The sequence below is a fragment of the Urocampus carinirostris genome, chromosome 6 (assembly GCF_059441175.1).
Source record: "Urocampus carinirostris isolate Australia breed hairy pipefish chromosome 6, RoL_Ucar_1.0, whole genome shotgun sequence".
NCBI lineage: Eukaryota > Metazoa > Chordata > Actinopteri > Syngnathiformes > Syngnathidae > Urocampus > Urocampus carinirostris.
The window spans coordinates 25,189,185-25,208,018 of record NC_142354.1 but is presented as its reverse complement, the minus strand read 5'-3'; the positions used below and the strand labels follow the sequence as shown (position 1 = coordinate 25,208,018).

At 40.4% G+C, this 18,834-nt stretch overlaps 2 protein-coding genes across 3 annotated transcripts in view; both read left to right on the top strand.

Annotated features, from left to right (window-relative positions):
* The window catches only part of LOC148364365 (zinc finger protein 385A-like), a 67,781-nt gene extending 55,504 nt beyond the window's left edge, over positions 1-12,277 (top strand). Inside the window, exons 4-8 of one of the 2 annotated variants that reach the window (XM_088338434.1) lie at positions 763-928; positions 1,902-2,222; positions 3,110-3,297; positions 3,386-3,472; positions 6,511-12,277. In XM_088338434.1, coding sequence (XP_088194560.1) covers positions 763-928; positions 1,902-2,222; positions 3,110-3,297; positions 3,386-3,472; positions 6,511-6,723 — 975 coding nt within the window. In that variant the 3' untranslated portion in view covers positions 6,724-12,277. Of the gene's footprint in view, positions 1-762; positions 938-1,901; positions 2,223-3,109; positions 3,298-3,385; positions 3,473-6,510 lie in introns of both variants that reach the window. The other variant, XM_088338433.1, reaches the window with a different exon arrangement.
* A 2,674-nt stretch (positions 12,278-14,951) lies between these two features.
* gpr84 (G protein-coupled receptor 84) lies at positions 14,952-18,571 on the top strand. The gene is made up of 2 exons (XM_088337187.1): positions 14,952-15,006; positions 17,248-18,571. The coding sequence occupies exon 2, from the start codon at positions 17,249-17,251 to the stop codon at positions 18,407-18,409; it is 1,161 nt and encodes a 386-aa protein (XP_088193313.1). The 5' UTR covers positions 14,952-15,006; position 17,248; the 3' UTR covers positions 18,410-18,571.
* The last annotated feature ends 263 nt before the right edge of the window (positions 18,572-18,834 follow it).

Below are 18,834 nucleotides of genomic sequence, written 5' to 3'. Positions count from 1 at the left end.
TTTACTCAATAAAAATGCTCTACTATGTTGACACTCTTAAACTTTACATTTATATTAGATTATTTGTATTGGCAAGGCAAGCTCTTTGTGAGCTATTTAAAAGCTTTAGCTAAGCTAAATCCAAAGCTAGCTCGGCCCCGATATTGGTAGATGGTTCTGCTGTGAACGCTGCATACAAGGAAGTATGAATTGCCCTTCTAGAGTGCCCAAGATATTACCTTAAAACAGTTCAAGGTGCAGTTTCCCCTCTACATAAAAGATTAATCCCTTCTCGGATCAAGCTTCTATCTAGAATTCCTTCTGCCTAGAAAAAAATTTCCCCAAAATAAATAACTGGAAACCTATCAATGCGTCCCCAGCCTCCTTTTTGCATATGGGTGATATGAGAACTGTTTTAATATCTGTTGAAATGTAACAAGCTCCTTTGCACAATGACCATGTTAACCACAAGAGGTCACTTAAAGACCACTCTAAATGTTTCTCAAAAGCAGAGTAGTTACCATATGCAGTATCATTTAATTGTAACTTCGCATCTCCGATTGTATCCACTGTCTTTACCAATATATGAGTCGCACCGATTGATAAAATTTGGGGGGTTTTAGATGTGCCTCAAAGTTCAGAAAGTACGCTAATTATTAGATCAGTCAATCAATGAAACGGACATACAGCCTGTTATCTCTCTTACTTGATCAGCCACAGGCCTTATGCAAGGTGGCTAAATAGGAGTGAAGCTAATGGAAGTAAATTGTTTTTTTTTTCCAGAGTCAGGCAGAGGCTCACTACAAGGGCAACCGACACGCTCGCAGGCTTAAGGGCATTGAGACATCCAAGACAGGCCGTCCTCAAGATGGCGACAAGCAGCACCCTGCCCCCACCGCTTCACCCTCACTTTCTGGCCCCTCTCCGACCAACCCGGATAGTGATTCGAGTAAGCATGGTGAGCCTCACTTTTAGAGGTAGATCGGGCTTAAAATATCCAGCCGACCCGACCCGGGCCTGCGGGTATTAAAGCCCGACCTAGCCTGAGCCCGACCAATTAACTTTATTTGCAGGACCAAGCCGAAAGCAAGACAGAATCCCAAACCGACCCAAATGTAATGATTGACATTTTATGCCCAACCTGCGCCAACATTTTTGTTTTATAGTATTACTGTAGTAGTATTTTCTTAATATTTCAATAATATATTTTTCTTTTGAGAATAAAATCAAAATAATATATTAGGTCATTTTTTCATGCACTCAATTCTATATTTAGTTTTGTAGTAATTTTTTAGTATTAGCATGATTTTATTTTTGTTGCGTTTCTGTAGTAGTATTTTTTTATGACAGTGTTACTGTAGTGTTATTTTGTAGCATTTCTATAGATCTATTTTTTAAGTTTTTCTGTTATAGTATTTTTGTTGTATTTCTTTAGTATTTTTGCAAAATTACTGTAGTTGTGTTGTAAAATTTATATTTTAATTTCTGCAGTAATATTTTGTATTATAGTATTACTGTAGTAATTCGTTTGAAGTGTTTGTATAGTATTTTTTCTTTCAAAATAATAAGTTAGGTCCCTGTTTTAGGGACTAAATTTGATATTTAGTTTTGTAGTAATTTTGTGGTATTTTTGTAGTATTTCTGTAGGAGTATTTTGTAGTAGACACACAGAAGGACAATTGGGACAAAGTAAACACCCCAAAAACATATTTTTATCAATAGTCCTTTATTAACTATAACATGTATTGTCATTATACAGTATTTTGACCGTTTTGTTTGGCGTGCCGGATGAAAAAGCGAGAGAGGCCGTGGTTTGCCCACCCCTGGCTTAAAATCGTATCCCTACCCACTTGTGACGTACGATGATGACTCATGAACCACCGAATCTAGCATACTCACCAAAAATCGAATTCCTGTTTCAGACGACACCCAACTCTGTCCCAACCCTGAGTCACCTTCACCCCCGAGCTACCTTTCAACAGCCTCAGCGGGCGCACCGGAATCAGAGAGTCCTATCCCGGATTTTGCAGGCGTACCTTTCCCGTCTTCTCCTATGCCGGACGGCGAAGTCAGCAGCACGCCGCCTGCAGATTCGGTGGGGACGGTCCTCCCAGACGCACCGTCTCCAGTGCCAAGCCCCGGTTCTGGGGAGTCAGAGGAAGAGAAGGCCAAGAAGCTTCTCTACTGTGCATCATGCAAAGTGGCAGTTAATTCCCTCTCACAGCTGGAAGCCCATAATAAAGGTAAGAAAGGTTCGAACTGAATCACAAGTTTAAGTATTTCTGGGATGTGCACTAATACCACCCAGTTATGGAGGACCAAACCTGCCATATGTAGAAACAAATGAAATGATAAATAAATACAAATATATGCCAAATAAATAAGTAGAAATATAAATAACTCAAATAATACCTAAAGATGTGACATTAAAGCAATGTATTAATATTTTTATTATTATAACTATGCATTATGTCATTTATTTTATCATTTCTTTTTATTTTATAATTTAAGAATTTTGTCGTGTATTTTGTCACAGCAAAGTTGTATTCAAATGTGGTGGGGTCGAACTGATTGAGCTTTTCACCTATTGGTTGATCAACATCAGTGCCATTCTTCATCAAGTCAAGTCAAATCATGCTTATTTGTATTGCCCTTAATCACAAGAAGTCTCATAGGGCTGTATAGACTAAAAGCTATTATTGCACCATCATGAGATCGAACCCTGTGGAGTTTGCATGTTCTCCCCTTGCTTGCGCAGGTTTCTTCCGGGAACTCCGCTTTCCACCCACATTCCTAAAACATGTGTTTCAGGTGAATTGGCTGGTCCAAATTGTCCCTAGGTGTGAATGAACGAGTCAGTTGTGTGCCCTGCGACTGGGGCTGGCAACCAATTGAAGGTGTCCCCTGTCCACTGCCCGAAGACAGCTGGGATGGGCTCCAGCATGCCCGCGATCCTCCTGAGGATGAGTGGTGCAGATAATAGTTGGGTGGATGTATTTATATGACATATTTCTGTGGGTAAAGATATATACCGTATTCTAAATATGGCAAGATCCGTCCTCCATACCCATTAGTGAAAATTGAACTTTGTAAAATCATAAACACCTCAAACACTTTTGCATCACCTTAGGTACAAAACACAAAACAATTCTGGAGGCCCGTAGCGGACTGGGCCCAATTAAAGCTTACCCACGTTTGGGTCTGAAAGGCAGCCCCGAACAGGGCGGGGACCTCTCCTCCGACCCCAACACTCAGGAACGGACCTTCCACTGTGAGATCTGCAACGTCAGAGTGAACTCGGAGCTGCAGCTCAAACAGGTGAGACATTTTTCAGCAAAGTCAAATGTAAGCGCAAATGTAAATGATGCGTTTTTTTTAATTGGGCTCCTTCATCTCTTGACTGCAGCATATTTCGAGCCGAAGGCATCGGGACGGAGTTGCGGGGAAACCGAATCCTCTTCTTAGCCGTCACAAGAAGCGTGCAGAATTCTTGGTAGACATTTCACAATTTACTCTACCGTATTGAAAATTTTTTCGGGATGCATTTCATACACTATGTATGGATATGCTAAAAAAAAAAAAAAAACTTTTTTTGCCTGAATTGCAAAAAAATGCTCACTTAACGGGACAATGTGTAATATTTAGTGCCTCCTAGTGGTACCTTTGGTAAAAAACAACAACATTGATTTGAATAATAGGCCACCAATGTTATTGCTTTTTATTAAAAGAAAATTATAGGTGGAGAAATTTGTACAGTGGGACCTCGCTACTTCGCGCTTCGACGTCCGCGGATTCAGAGCTTCGCGGGCCTAAAAAATAATAATAATAATTTTTTTTTTTTTTTTTTTTTTTTTTAAAAGGTTTTTGTTTTTTTTTAAGCATTTTTGAAGGGGCGTCGCTACTTCGTGGTTCCATGTTCGCGGGTTCAGAGCTTCGCAGTTCTAAATTATAATAATAATAGAAAAAAAATAATTTTTAATTTTTTTTTGTAAGGTGCTACCTCGCGGATTTTCACTTATCGCGGGTGGTTTTGGTCCCCATTAACTGCGATAACCGAGGTCCCACTGTATTTCTTTTACATAGCTGAATCCATATCTAGTAGTCACTGGCATAGGGTTTCATTTGCTTTAGACAATACAGTGACGTCGCTATTGGTGTGTGGGTGTGTGTGAAGCAAATTGTAAAGCTCTTTGTGAGGTCTTTGGTGACTTCAAAAGCACTATTACTAAAATAATGATTGAATTGATCTTGAATTAGTTTTTCGGGTGGAGTGCTTCATTCTCAAAATGAGCAACATTTTGGCAGAATGTTATATTAGGGACAGTGTGTATTATTTAAGCACTAGATATCGCTATATGGTGTAGTCAAGTCACACTTATTTGTATATCCCTTAATCACAAAATGTCTCAAAGGACTGCATAGGTTACACCCTCCCCTGATCTTAAACCAACATGCTGGCAAGGAAAAACTCAAAACCTCTTCACGAGGAGTGCCACTGAAAACGAGTTTTGTAAATTCCAGACAGCAGAGTACATTCAATTAAAAGCTGCAAATTAAAAAACGAAACCTCAATTTTGTCTTTGAACATGCCGCTCGGCCATTCAAACCCCTGGCTTAAAGGCATTCCCAAATTCTAAAACATGCAAAATGTGAGGAAATACTTCATGGTTTTATTGCATAAAATCAAAATTAATTTCATCAGCATATTACAATTATTTTGAAGACAGCATTTATTGTTTTTGTCATCATGGGCTGTGACATCGTCAGAGGAACACCAGCAACCTAGCAAGCTACCATATGGTTTTACGTATTTATTAGAAGAGGTTATGAGTGTTTTGAGCAAAGTTTTGATGGTTTTTGTTTGGATTGACAAAGTGTTGTGTCTCAGGTGGATGCAGTGATAGTACAATGAAGGGCAAACAGCCAAAAAGGGGCCAAGTGGCAAAAAAAAATGGAGAGTTGCCTACGGGAGGCTAATCGGGACCGACCAACAAAAGGCTCGCCAATCCAAAAACACATAATGAATAGCCAATCTAATCGGGAACCCACAACTTAAAGCGGCAATGGCTAAGGTGATAAACGTGAAGCCGGCCAGAAATAAATTATGGGACAGTACACGGTGGACGGTCAACATGTGGCAGCTGGGAGCAAAGAAAACAGGAAAGCCCCTGGCAGCCCTGACACTAATGGGGAGCTTGCTGGACAAAATCATACAAACTCCAAGTCACACAGTTAAAAAAATATAACAAAACGCTGCAATCGACTACCTAAAAGGAGGCAAAGGCAAAGAAGGAACGCACACTGCTACAGCAGCAAGTAAACGTACCCCTCGCAGCTTTTGGAGTTCGAAGCACGCAACTCGGACCAAACACTAAGAAGAACTCGGCAGCACCGTAAGCAAAGATCCAATATCTCCAGGCATAAATAAGCACTATGCAATCGCTGTTCACTACAATCGCTTTCTGTTTCGGAGTTTGCCTCACATGTGTTAACGGGATTCACCATTTTGAAAGTTTTCTGTTAATTCAATGACGTCACACCTCAAGAGGAAACAAGCCAGATGAGTCAACTTGGGGATGCAAAATTGTTGGGAGGAACCATATATGTTTTGAGTCTAATGGAAAAAACAATGTTTGGGATCTTTAATGAGAGGCAGGTGATGATTGGCTGCGGTGTGAGGATTCAGCAGTCCTTTTGTCCTTTGGCGCCCTCTGGTGAAGAGTGTCAGGCTGAATTGCACTTGTTTTCTTATTTGTTTAGGCATTAAAAAAGTCTTAATTTGAAATGTTTTTCTAATTGTTTTACAAGAAAAAAAATATCAAATAATCTGCCATTTAGGAATTTATCTCTTTATTTATGTATGTGTTTATTCGTGTAGCAATATTTTTCATTGACTGTAATTCATTAATCATTAGATTACTATTATCCATTTTTTTAACAAATTACTTTAGATTGTGAGGTCATCAATATGTTGCACATGCCCCTCAAAAACCACAACAGTAGCACATGAAATCAAAAATAGCTCATACAGTATGTTGAGATTTTCTAAGAACTAGATTTCAGAGGTAAGATCGGGCTAAACAAATCCAGATCAACCAGATGCAGGGCCATGGGTATGAAAGCACGACACAGCCCAATTCACTTGATTTGACGGACCAAACCCAGAGAAAACTTGAAATTTTACATTTTATTTGTGAGGACTCTGGAGGAGGGGATGTGATTAATAATCAGAAATTAAAGCCTGTATTTTTTAAGGAAATTAAGTTAAACAAGAATGTATAAACATTCTCATCTTTTATGTTTGCACTTTAAGACCGAGAAAGGCAGAGACAAACAAACGGGTGGATAATGATAAGAGAGAATCCGGGCTGACCTGAGCGTAATGATTGATATTTTGGGCCTGATCCGGCCTGAAATTTGGGTCGGGCTTGAGTTTAAGATCTTACCTCTTCTACATTTTAGTTCAGTCATCTTTCATCAATTTGTGATTCACTACTTAAGTAACATCCTTTTTCCTTGTGTGCCCCAAAGGAACTTCCAAAAACTCTTGGGGCCGGACTTCTACCGAACCCCTTGGCCGTTGCGGCGGCCATGGCCAATCAGCTTGCGCTGCGACCACCGTGCCCGCCGGCCCACCATCACCCCCACCACCACTTGCTTCAGGGGACCCCACTCAGCCTGCTGAGGCCGGCCCCGGGGCCCATTCGCACAGCACACGGGCCTATTCTCTTTACCCCGTACTGATGGTGTGGTCACAGGGACCAGTCTGGAAGAAGCACACTGTGAAGCCTAGGGAAGACACGTTATGCTAACGGGGAGAACATAGAGTCTTTGATGGCTCAAAGACATTTTAAAGAGACAGCGTGCATTTTCATCTTCCCCACTTCCCCTTATGCCTATTAGTCACCCGGTCATGACCCTGCAAAGATGGTTAAGTGCACTCTTAAAACACTTGGGTGGAAAAAATAAATAACCAAAATGGGTCAAAATAGACCAATCCACTACTTGGATCAATTTAATTCAAGTTTGTTGAATAGAGTTTGTTTTGTACAGTTGACAGATCCCTTAATTGCCTGGCTCACCAATGAGGACGCAACTCTGGACAGCTTCTCCACTATTAACAGTTCCTGGCCTGTGTTTGGGTCTTCTGAAAGTTGGTTCTTTTGTACAAAATGGCCGATTATTGAGGTTATTTCAATGAAAAAGACAGGCAACATTGGCCAAAGCTACTTATTTTTCTTATGTGTTTGGGGTATTTAGGACTTTTTGATAGGGTTAAAATAAAAGGGCTCAATTGTTCAGTGGGTTGAAAAAATAATAATGCATAGACAAATCGTCACAGATTTTTATTTGTAGGTTTTTTATGTATTTATTCATTTTATTTATTTGAAAGGTTTATTTTTCTTTTCTTTTTTAAACAACCCTAACACGCCTGTATAAAATACATTTCTTTATGATATGGAAAAAAACTTGGGTCGCATTGTATTAACTAATTAACTCTTCCAAAAATGGTTGGTTGGTTTTGTAAAAGGTGACTAAATTTTAAGGGTTACTTTACACACAACGGCCAAAAAGTTGGAGTTGCTTTAAACAAAGGTAATCCATGTTACAGATGGACTTTTTGGTAGAATACTACCCTGGGATTTTTTTAATTTTGTTTTTCTTTGAACAATTGTTTTCCCGTTTGAAGAGGGGGGGAAAATAAAGTTTTAAATCCCCCAAAAATGTGAATAGCACAAAAAAATTATTGAATATAATTTAAAGTCCATTTAAAAAATAGTGCCCTTTTTCCCTTTCTTTCTTTTGCGAGACAAAACAATATGAGCCAATCTGGTTTGAGTAGGTTAAAAGAAAGAAAAAAAAAACATATTTTGGGGATGTTGTTTCATGTTAGTGACCATTTGTTTTTCTGGAAATAGATATTATATGTTTTCTTCTTTTTTAATCACAGGAAATACTGTGACTGCATAAAACAACTCAGTAAACTGAAAAATCCAAGTTGGTGATTGGTCCACTCTTGACCCAATTTAATTTTAATATAACCCAAATGTTTTGACTGTGTGGACTATAAATGGACTTCCACCTTGCAGCTGGCTTAACTTTATTCCAAGCCTACCTCTTTAACGAGTCCAAACTTCTCCACATCTGATGTGTTCACTTAATGCAAAAGAAAAATCAAACCCTCATGGGTTTCTCTATTGTGGTCTCCTCTGATGTTAGCTGTTAGCAATCACTGTGTCCTGTAATGGCTCCCCTACTCTATTTGTGGTTGATGAAATTTGTGTTGCTACTGGAAGTCTCCTGCAACATTTCTCTGTGATGTATGTCTAGATCTTCCCAGCTGGCTTCGGGGGTCTCTACTTACCTCTGTAGGACATAACAGAGTGTATTAGTGAAAGTATTGCCTGCCTGTATCCCTGAGAACTTTTAGTCAATTTGCAGGTTTCAAACTTAAAGCTAGAAAAATTGAAAATATCTTCTAAGAATCAACCAAATGTGAGACACAATCGTGTGGTGGAACCAGATAATTTCAACATTTTATGTTGTATTTCCCCCCCAAAAAACCTGAAAAGTAGGCGTTACTGCATGGTTTCCGTCGCCCAGCCTCACATTTTTCTGCTAATCGGTCCTGGTTTAGCCCTCTTTAGCAGCCGGCTTGCCTGCCGTGTCCATTTCGTTTTTTGGTGATCACATTACCCCTCGTTAACTCTTAGTGTGTTGTTTTTCCCAACTCGCACTGTTTTGGCTGCTCGCCATTTGCTGCACCCACGTGCGACACAACGCGTAAACAACCAAAACCTGGCTTAAAGCACTCGTAACCTATTCGACTAATACGCGCGTAAACCAATATGGTGACTGGCTTGCGAGGGAGCTGGTGTTACTCTGATGACGTCACAGCTCAGGGAATCAAAGACAGGCTGTCTTCAAAATGCATTATTTCGATAATAATTGGAATATACCGATGAAATATATATAGATATTATACAAAAGAGTGGCACAGCGGATGGGTTCCTGTGGCAGCCCCACGGTGCGGAGGTTCAGGGTTCAAGTCCCACAGCCTCTCCGTGTGGAGTTTTCATGTTATCCCCGCGCTTCTGTGGGTTTTCCCCGGACATTCCGGTTTCCTCCCACATCCCGAAAACATGCATGTCAGGTTAATTGACCGGTCCAAATTGTCCCTAGGTGTGAATGAACAAGTAAGTTGTCTGTCTCTGTGTGCCCTGCGACCTGCTGGCTACCAGTTCAGGCTGTCCCCTGCCCACTGCCCGAAGATAGCTGTGATGGGCTCCAGCCCCCCCGCGGAGCTGTTAGAATGCTAGAAGTGTTTAACTAGGCATACACACATGCAGATCTCCGACTTTAATCCCCATGACCCCAGCAAAGTATCTTTCTTGCAAGATAATTAAAACACACAAATTGATATAATGGGATCAATCCATTTATATACTGAATATTAATAGTTTCTTATTTTACTGACTACACTCAGCACATTTCTATAGATTTTTATGCACAAAGCTTAAGAGTTAGACTGTAACACAATGAAAAGTAGTGTAATGTTTACTGTTCCTTTAAAGCAGTGGTCCCCAAACTACCACCCTGCCCGCCTCCACATTTGGTCCAGCCCCTGGAAGAATACCAGAAAGCATTTTGACGCACATTTTCTTTTTTAAACCTAAAAATAACTCCAAATCTAAGTACACATTTTTGGTTGAAACGGGATTTGAACCCCAGGCAGTGAAAGTGCACTCCCAGCTGAGGATAAGCGGTGCAGATAATGGATGGATGGATTATGCAAAATGTTGTTCTCACATTTTGCATGCTTTATAATTTGAGTATCCCTTTAAGGAACTTGAGCTGTTTTCTAAAGATCAATGGGCAATTGTGTCTCACATTTTGATTCGAGTTTTTTATCGATAATTTTGAAGCTGGAAATATGGCAGTATGTCAAAAAGTTCTCGGGGGGAAGCAATACTTTTGCAAGGAAATTCTAGAAACAGATTTTACGTTACGTCTTAAAGAACTTAGTCAATGAAGCACCTTAACCATGTCAATAAGTTGGCAAAGTTGTAGTCGTGGTGAAGAAGTACTATGCAGCTATCCGTGTTTATATCCGTGGTCTGATTAGATGTTTAAAAAGAATAAGAATAAAAAAAACAGACTTCAAACAACATCAGGGAAGACTTGGCAGACTTAGGTTTAGGTCTACGTGTTTGTTGTTGGATAAAAGCCCCGATTTTAAAAAGTGTGATGGGGTCACCCTCTGCATGTAAGTGATTTCCTACCGCTCTCCTTTATCTTTCACGGCACAAAACGGAAAACTTGCATCATCTCAGAGAAAGACTTTCAACACTGTGAGCACGGCGGGACGGTGAGCGGAGTGGTGTCGTCGTAGCTGTTTGCAATACCGGCATATGTGGCTCACAAATTCACAAAAAAACGCGAAAACTCATGCATTATATGATAAGAAGTTCTAAAGATGTAGTCGAAAAATACACCAGCCTTACGTTATATAGAAATAAACAAGCACACACATACACACATACAAAAACATCAGTAGCAAAACATCCTTAATGATAGCTTTGCCGGTGCGCAGTAGAATAAATCAAAAGTTCTGCTTGCTCTGCTTTATGACCCGAGCCAACTTTGAAGTTTGCCGATGAAAACGTTCACAGCAGCATGATACACACTTGGGCAGGGGTCACCAACATTTTTGAAGCTGAGAGCTACTTTGTTCCTGATGAGTGGGAAGGGCTATCAGTTTCAAAATAACAGCTGTTATTGTGTTATCATTATTATGTTGGTACTGTGTTATTATTATGTTGTTACTATGATATTATTAGGTGTAAGGCAAAAATAGGCTCAGTTTACCCCAAAGGCAAAATGTCCCTGGGAAATTACATATACACTACCGTTCAAAAGTTTGGAATCATCTAGACAATTTAGTGTTTTCAATAAAACCGTCACACCTTTTTTTATTAAATGAATTGTCCAACTTCTGTGTTCTTTCGCCCCGACTAATCTCTTCCTTTTTATTGGTGCTCGTCAGATATGGCTTTTTATCTGGCACTCAGCTTTGAAGGCCGACATCTCAGAGTCACCTCTTCACTGTAGATGTTGTTTTGCGGTTACTATTAAACCAAGCTGCTAGTTTAGGACCTGAAAAGATTCTATTTCTCAGACTAGAGACTCTGATAAACTTGTCCTATTCCTTGGTTATGTCTCCTACTTTTCTTTCTATTTTGGTTAGCTCCTGTTTGTACTGTTCTCTGAAGGGAATAGTACATACCGCTGTAGAAGATCTTCAGTTTCTTGGCAATTTCTCAGATAGAATAGCCTTCATTTCTTAGAACAAGAATAGACCGTCACAAAATCTCGTTTTTATTAGCCATTCTGCACGTTTAATCACACCCACAGATACTAAACTAACTCATTGGAAAGTCAATTGTATAGCTTTTCTAACCAGCTAAACTGTTCTCAGCTGTGCTAATATAACACAAAAGTGTTCTAATAGTCAGCCTTCAAATGCAACTAGAAAACCTAATGTACTATTACAACACTGGAGTGTCGGCTCTATACACATATGTAGATTTTGCATTAAAAGCAGACATTTTCAGATGAAATAGTCATTAACAGGTTAACAATGTGTGGGTTGTGTTTCCAAACAGTTTCATGTTATCTTGATTAAAAAAAATGGTTTTTCTTAGAAAACAGGGACATTTCTAAGCGACCACCAACTTTTAAACGGTAGTGTATAATTAATAGGCTAATTCCAAAAGGGTGTATTGAAATTATTATCAATAATTGATCATGTATGTGAAGACTCTAATCATGTTAAAGTCTTGGTTTGCCAGTCAAAAACACATGGTACCATATAAGCATTTCTAGAACTCTTTGCCATTGTCTACATTTGAAAATTTCCTGGAAAATCACAATGACCCATCACTGGTGAGCTATTTTCAGATGCTGTCTGGGGGCTACCGATGTGTTCTTTGGGGACCATCCGGTGCCCCCGGGCTGCGCGTTGGTGACCCCTGTATTGGACGGAAACTTCAGCAGACGGAAACTAGCAATACTTCCTGCTCTATTTTTTATGTGAAATGCAAAAAAAGGCGCAATAAAATAGAAGAGTCGAAAGATATATCGGTTGTTTTTAGAAATGATGTGTAGAAACATTGCTGTAAATGTAGAGTTGTTACAAAACAATAAAGATGTGGGAAATGTGTGTGGGGAGGGGCTTCAGAATTGTTGAATTCTAATAGAGTTGTAGCAAAAATCATTAAATCGGATTTTGATTTTACTGCAAGTGGGAAGACTTTTTATTTTCATTTTCTTTTTTTTCTGCAGTTAATATTTGAATGGAATTGCCCCACTACACCAGGCAAGAATCTGCTAAGCCGTATTTATGTACTATAAGTGCACCTAAAAATATGCCAGAAATTCAAATGTGAGCCTTATGATCCAGTGTGCCTTGTAGGTCGGGAAAAAAAAGGTTTTATTTCAAAAATCGAAAGAAAATCGGAAATGCAAAAGCACTCTACATCGCCAAAAATGGTGTAAACATCTGTTCTGCTCTGAAGTGCTAAACCCAATTTTTTAAACTTATTTTCCAGACACTTTGTTGTGATTTTAATCAAATTATTGAGAGATGCAGTATTACCATATTTTCCAGACAAAAACACACACTTAAAAACCGAAAATTTGTCTGAAATTCAGGAATGCACCTTATGATCCAGTGCGCCTTATTGGCTGGAAAATATAGTAATTGTTTAGTGAAAATTGTTTCACCTTTTATGCTTCAATACGGGGATGTCTGGGATGACACAAAAAAGTGGGCAAAAAAACCCTATTAAATATATATATATAAATGAAACACATTAAACTTGAGCACATTTGACCCAAATACCTGAAGAAGAAATCTATTTTCATCCCCCTGCGTGTTAGTTTATATCCGGGCTATGAGACGATCGTGTCACTTTTTGCGAGTGGACCCTAACCCAGGTAAGCCAGAAAATAGGCAGGCGTTTGCTCAAAAAGAGAAATGGTGTTTAAAAACAGAAATTAGGTACAAAGTAACAAACCAGTGACAAGTCACACAAAAAAATGTCCAAACAAGATATTACCTGATATGATTGTGGATTACATGGATATGGACACTTGGAAGACAATGGCCACCTGACACAGTGTGCTGTCCGAGCAGTCAATATAAAGTCTTGGGATATTTAAGAACATGTGTGGGGGGATTCGGCACAGGTGTGTCCGGTTCCAAACCCAGTTGGCGCCCTCTAGGGGAAGGTGGTGTGCCAGATCCTGACAGATGGAGAGATGGACAGTTCCATTATTTATCTTTTTTATTACAGAATATTCCAGGCACATATCAGATACAGAACCAGGGCTGTAGAAATTCACAAAATAGATTATAAACACTGCATTCTATAGGCTTATGTGAAAACTTTACGAAAGCCAAAATTTAAAGTAAAATGGTAGAGGAAATTTTCACTGAGCAACAACCCTTCTTTAAAACCAGTTCTAACAAATCTGATATAATCGTTCTAGGCCCAAAATACATCACAACTGAAATAATGGAGAAGCTACATAAAAATAACAGAATATATGAATAGGTTAAATAATTATAACTAAACACATAAAGTTATATTTCATAAAGGCAGAGACACATTTCAATACTACAACAGACCCTATGTGATTTTTAAGTAAAAGGTAAGATAATAGCAAACTGAGGACGCTCAGTTGACATTTTCCCCTGATGTGGAAAAATGGCAGCCCCCTAAGATAGTGTATTTTGCTGCTTATCTCTCATTCCACAAAAACATGAATCATCAGAATTGTTCAGAACACTTAAACTGAGCTCAGGAGATCCATCCATTATCTGCACCGCTTATCCTCATTAAGGACGCGAGGGTGCTGGATCCCAGCTATCTTCGGGCAGCGGGCAGGGGACACCCTGAACTGGTTGCCAGACAGTCGCAGGGAACACAAAGACAAACAACTCAGTCGCTCATTCACACCTACGGACAATTTGAAATTCCCCAACATGCATGTGTTTGGAATGTGCGAGAGAAACCACACAGGCATGGGGAGAACATGCAAACTCCAAACGAGGAGGTTGCGGTAGCTAGACTTGAACCCTGAACATCTGCACAGTGGGGCTGCGCGCTAACCACACAGCAGCCGCGCCGCTTAGCTCAGAAGATCTCATCTCATCTCATTAGCTGCACCGCTTATGCTCAGTAGGGTCGCAGGGGTGCTGGAGCCCATCCCAGCAATCATCGGGCAGTGTGCAGGAGACACCCTGAACTGGTTGCCAGCCAATCGCAGGGCACACAGGGACAGACAACGCGCTCGCCCATTCACACCTAGGGACAATTTGGACCGGCCAATCCACCTGAAATGCATGTCTTTGGAATGTGGGAGGAAACCGGAGTGCCCGAAGGAAACCCACGCAAGCGCGGGGAGAACATACAAACCCCGTACAGGAAGTCCGGTAGCTGAATTTGAACCCACACAGGAGGTTCCCAAGACCTTAGAACTGTGCCGCACACGCGCTAACCACTGCCCCGCCGTACTGCCCAGCTCAGAAGATATAACAGTTCAATTATTTGGCTAAACTTCCCCATACCAATAAAATAAAATGACCTTTTTGCTCAGTATTTGAAGTGGGTGGCGCCGAAAGACAGCCGACAACCGTTCGTTATCAATTAACCAGTGTTATTGTACATTTTCCTCTCCCAGTTTACGAGACCAGGATCATCCCGAGCAAGAACTCTACATCCGTTACCTCATTTGAAGCTGAGAGGCCATGATTGCGCAACATTACTCGTTTCCTGAATTGACATGTCTGACTGTAGGGTGGGGGGGAATACCTCAATGACATCATGCAGCATGTAGCAACAAACAAAACTCACATAAAGTGTTAAGTGACAGGAAGTCAAACGGAGAAGAAGATCAGTGCTTGGAACAAGCTCCGCGTCGGCTCTCCGGGCAACCTGCAGAGGAAATTTTGGCTTTGAGGTAAGAAAATGCCTCAAAAACATCTGCTTTAATGGTGTTTCAGCTCTTGACTGTATGTTTTTTTAAAACGGATTATATGGCCTGTGTCATGTGTTGCCACTTAGCTAATAAATGATTGACAAAAGTATTTAGGTGCTGTCAAAACAATAAAAAAACATTCAAATTCAGTTTATCAATGAGTAGAGTCCATGTTAAATGTGATTCTGTGTTATTTTAGGACCCTTATATTTACTGTTATTATAAATACGTATTCATGTCCTTGAGAATAATCTCAGAAATAAAAATGGAAAAAATAATAACAATTTATTATACGCTGATAGCTTTTTAGCACAAATAGACATAAATTGGAATAACACCTCAAGTACTGGCTTTTTTAAAACAAGGGGACCAATTGAAATGAATTATAAAATAATGACTGGTCATATGTAGACAGGGACGGAGACGGAGACGGGGACAGATAGATAGATAGATAGATAGATAGATAGATAGATAGATAGATAGATAGATAGATAGATAGATAGATAGATAGATAGATAGATAGATAGATAGATAGATAGATAGATAGATATAGAAGAGTGCTAAATACGATTGTAGTAATGAAAGCATGTTATAGCTCCGTAGATATAAACTGAGCAGAGCAAACAAGATACCGATAAAACTACATAAAAACATGTATTTGGGTGATCTATTTCAATAGATGTCTAGCGCTATATTTTTTTTCTAAAGGGACACAGATAACCAATCGTACTCTCACTGCAATACAATCAGATTTTTTTTTCTTCAGCACACATAGTTTTGGACTATTGCATTAAGAATTTGATTTGTCGAGGCAAAAAAATACATGGACAAATATGTGTTTTTCAGGGTTAGCTCTGGATTGTTGTCTGTCTCCATGACATAGTGGACCTCAACGTTTGCATAATAGAATTGAAAAGCAAATGTTTGTCACACACTTGAGATTACTTATGTGTATCATACCAAAGCAACAAACTACACGATGATGGCATTTTAATCTGTTCTGACAATGAATTACAGTACATAGTGTAGAAATTCCCAAAAATGGTTAAATCAATTTGTCACGGTTGAATGCTATTTTTATGGTCTGGCTCTCCTGAAATTGTGTTCCTCTTTTGGAAGCGGAAGAAAGATTTGATTACTTAATAAATGACCCAAAACAAGAAGAGGAAGAAGGTCATACCTCAAACTTGAGACTTTCACATTGAAGATGAACCATTTTACCATAAAAATTGCATTTTGATCTCTGTCAAATAATAACATTAACAATAATAAAAAAAAGAATAGTCAAGTCCTGTTTATTTGTATAGCTCTTAATCACAAGGACCACGGATTATTGCAAATCAAAGACTATTATTACACCATTCCCTGATCTAAAACCTACATGAGGGCAAGGAAAAAGTCAAAAACCTCAACATGAGGAAAATGAAGAAACCTTGAGAAGGGGCCGCACATGAGGTAATCCCCCTTCTGGGATGACTAGGCTGCAGTGGATGTTGCAGTAACAAATAATACATATACATTGTCAACATGAAATATAGGTTATTCATAGGCTATAGAATAGAAGTGTGTTTTAAGCTTTGATTTTAACAGTTCACAACGACATTCTCTGCTGGGCGTGCGGTGCATTCAAAGACTAGAAATGCAGTCGTAATTTTCACTAATCGAATTTTAGTTAGTGCAGTAAAATAAGTTTTGTTTTGAGAATGTTTTTGTCATGCTACTGCGTGTATGTTAATCCTAATTTCATTACTAGTGACTGCTGAGCAAGTTGATTAAGATTAAAATATTTGGACAGTGTCAAACCAATGTCTTAATTGCGGCACAATGTGTAATTTTTCGGAAAAAGAAATTTCTCGATTGATTCTGCCAAGATCGGGATCTCATTTCATAGTGGGAATCTTGTGCATCCATTCATGCGTGTCACTCATTAGAAGACGAGGCATTTAGCGAACAAATGGAGTCATAGTTACTTCTTCTGTTCACCCACACTTTACTATGACATTCAGAGCACTGGGTGGAAAACACCCAGTGCTGTGAATGCCTCATCACCTGTCTTGTGCCCGTGCAATGCTTTGTTTTAATAATAGAGTCGGATTCCCGAGTCCGCACCAGTTCTAAGCTGCTGTAGAAAAAAAGTAGCGGATTGTAGTCCGTAATTTACGGTATTGCACCAGATATGTCTCTTTTAATACCAAAAATCTAATCCGTCAAATAATTCCCTAGGATGTTCCTGAACGCGACCAACCAAACGGACCCCTTCTCCTGCCACAGCCCTTCGGTGGAAGTTTACCGCTACTTCGCTGTGGTGTGGGGTTGCGCTGTCACCGTCACGGGTACGGCAGGGAACCTGATGACCATCCTGGCCTTTGCTTTGGACTCTCAACTGAGAACTCGCTTCAACGTGCTGATAGTCAACCTGGCGCTTGCCGATCTGCTCTACTGCACCGTCCTGCAGCCCATCTCGGTGGACTCCTACCTGCACCTGAGGTGGAGAAGCGGCCAGGTCCTTTGCGGCGCCTTCGGCTTGCTCCTTTTCTTGTCCAATTCTGTTTCCATCATCACCCTCTGCCTGGTGGCCATGAGTCGCTATCTTCTAGTGGCCAAGCGGGCCCTGTTCGACCGGGTGTTCTCCAACGGGGGGCTTGCGGCTCTTCTAGTAGCCTCGTGGGCAGTAGGCCTGGCCAGCTTCCTACCTCTCTGGTCTGTCTTTGTTTTCGTACCTCAGGTGTGCACGTGCAGCTTCCATAGGACCCTAGGCCGGCCCTACTCCACCATCCTTCTCTTTTTTTACTTCTTTGTGGGGCTGACCTGCGTTGGCACCTTCTATTTTCTCATTTACCGCCGCGTTCGAGTGGCGTCTAAGGCATTGCTCCGCTATCGGTTCAGTCGGCGGTCTTCTAAAAGGAAACCGGATGCCTCAGATGACAGTGGAGTGGGGAGCGGGATGGCAACCGTGAGCAGCGAAATGAGCATCCAGAGCAAAAGTAAGGAGGACCTCATAATAACACCAACGGATCAATCAGAAGAAAGGCAGCCAAAAATGGTGACCAATACTGTGATCAAACCCAAATCAAACCCGCCTGAACCCACTGCGGCGGCGACATCAGGGGACGATACAGAATTCAAACGAGTGACCCGCATGTGTTTTGCGGTTTTCCTGTGCTTCGTGTGTTGTTTTGTCCCGTTCCTGATCCTGAATATCGTGGACAAAGAGGGCCGGGCCCCACAGGTGCTGCACATGTTCTGCGCTAACCTCACCTGGCTCAACAGTTGCATCAACCCGGTGCTCTATGCCATCATGAACAGACAATTCCGAAAGGGGTACCAGTTGCTGCTTACCCGGGCCCTCTTACCTTTTATGTGCCTCTGCAGTAAGAGGAGCTGATTGTTTTTCTCTAAAACTTCACAAAGACCTGGAACAGACTGATTGCAACACCAGGTATCAGTGTCAAGGTCAGGGGCCTGCTCAAATATTTGGGGGCCAACATTTCAAGGGATAAAAATGACACTTTTTGCACTATATTTATGGAAATCCATTCCCGTCAGATCAAATTTTAAAAAAAAACAGCAAAAAACACTGATATATTGGGAAAATGTGTACTTTTTGACCACTAGATGTCACTGGATTGTGTAGTGAAACCAAAAATGAGTGCTACAAAGCACAAAGATTACAAACTAGAGACACAAAGTGACCAGACCGCACAATTTTACTTCATATTTCTTTGCCCAGCCTTTTGGAGGTTTTTGGTTACCAGTAGCAGCAGGATGGCGGACACTGATGTCAGCTCCCTAGAGGCTCATATTATGTAA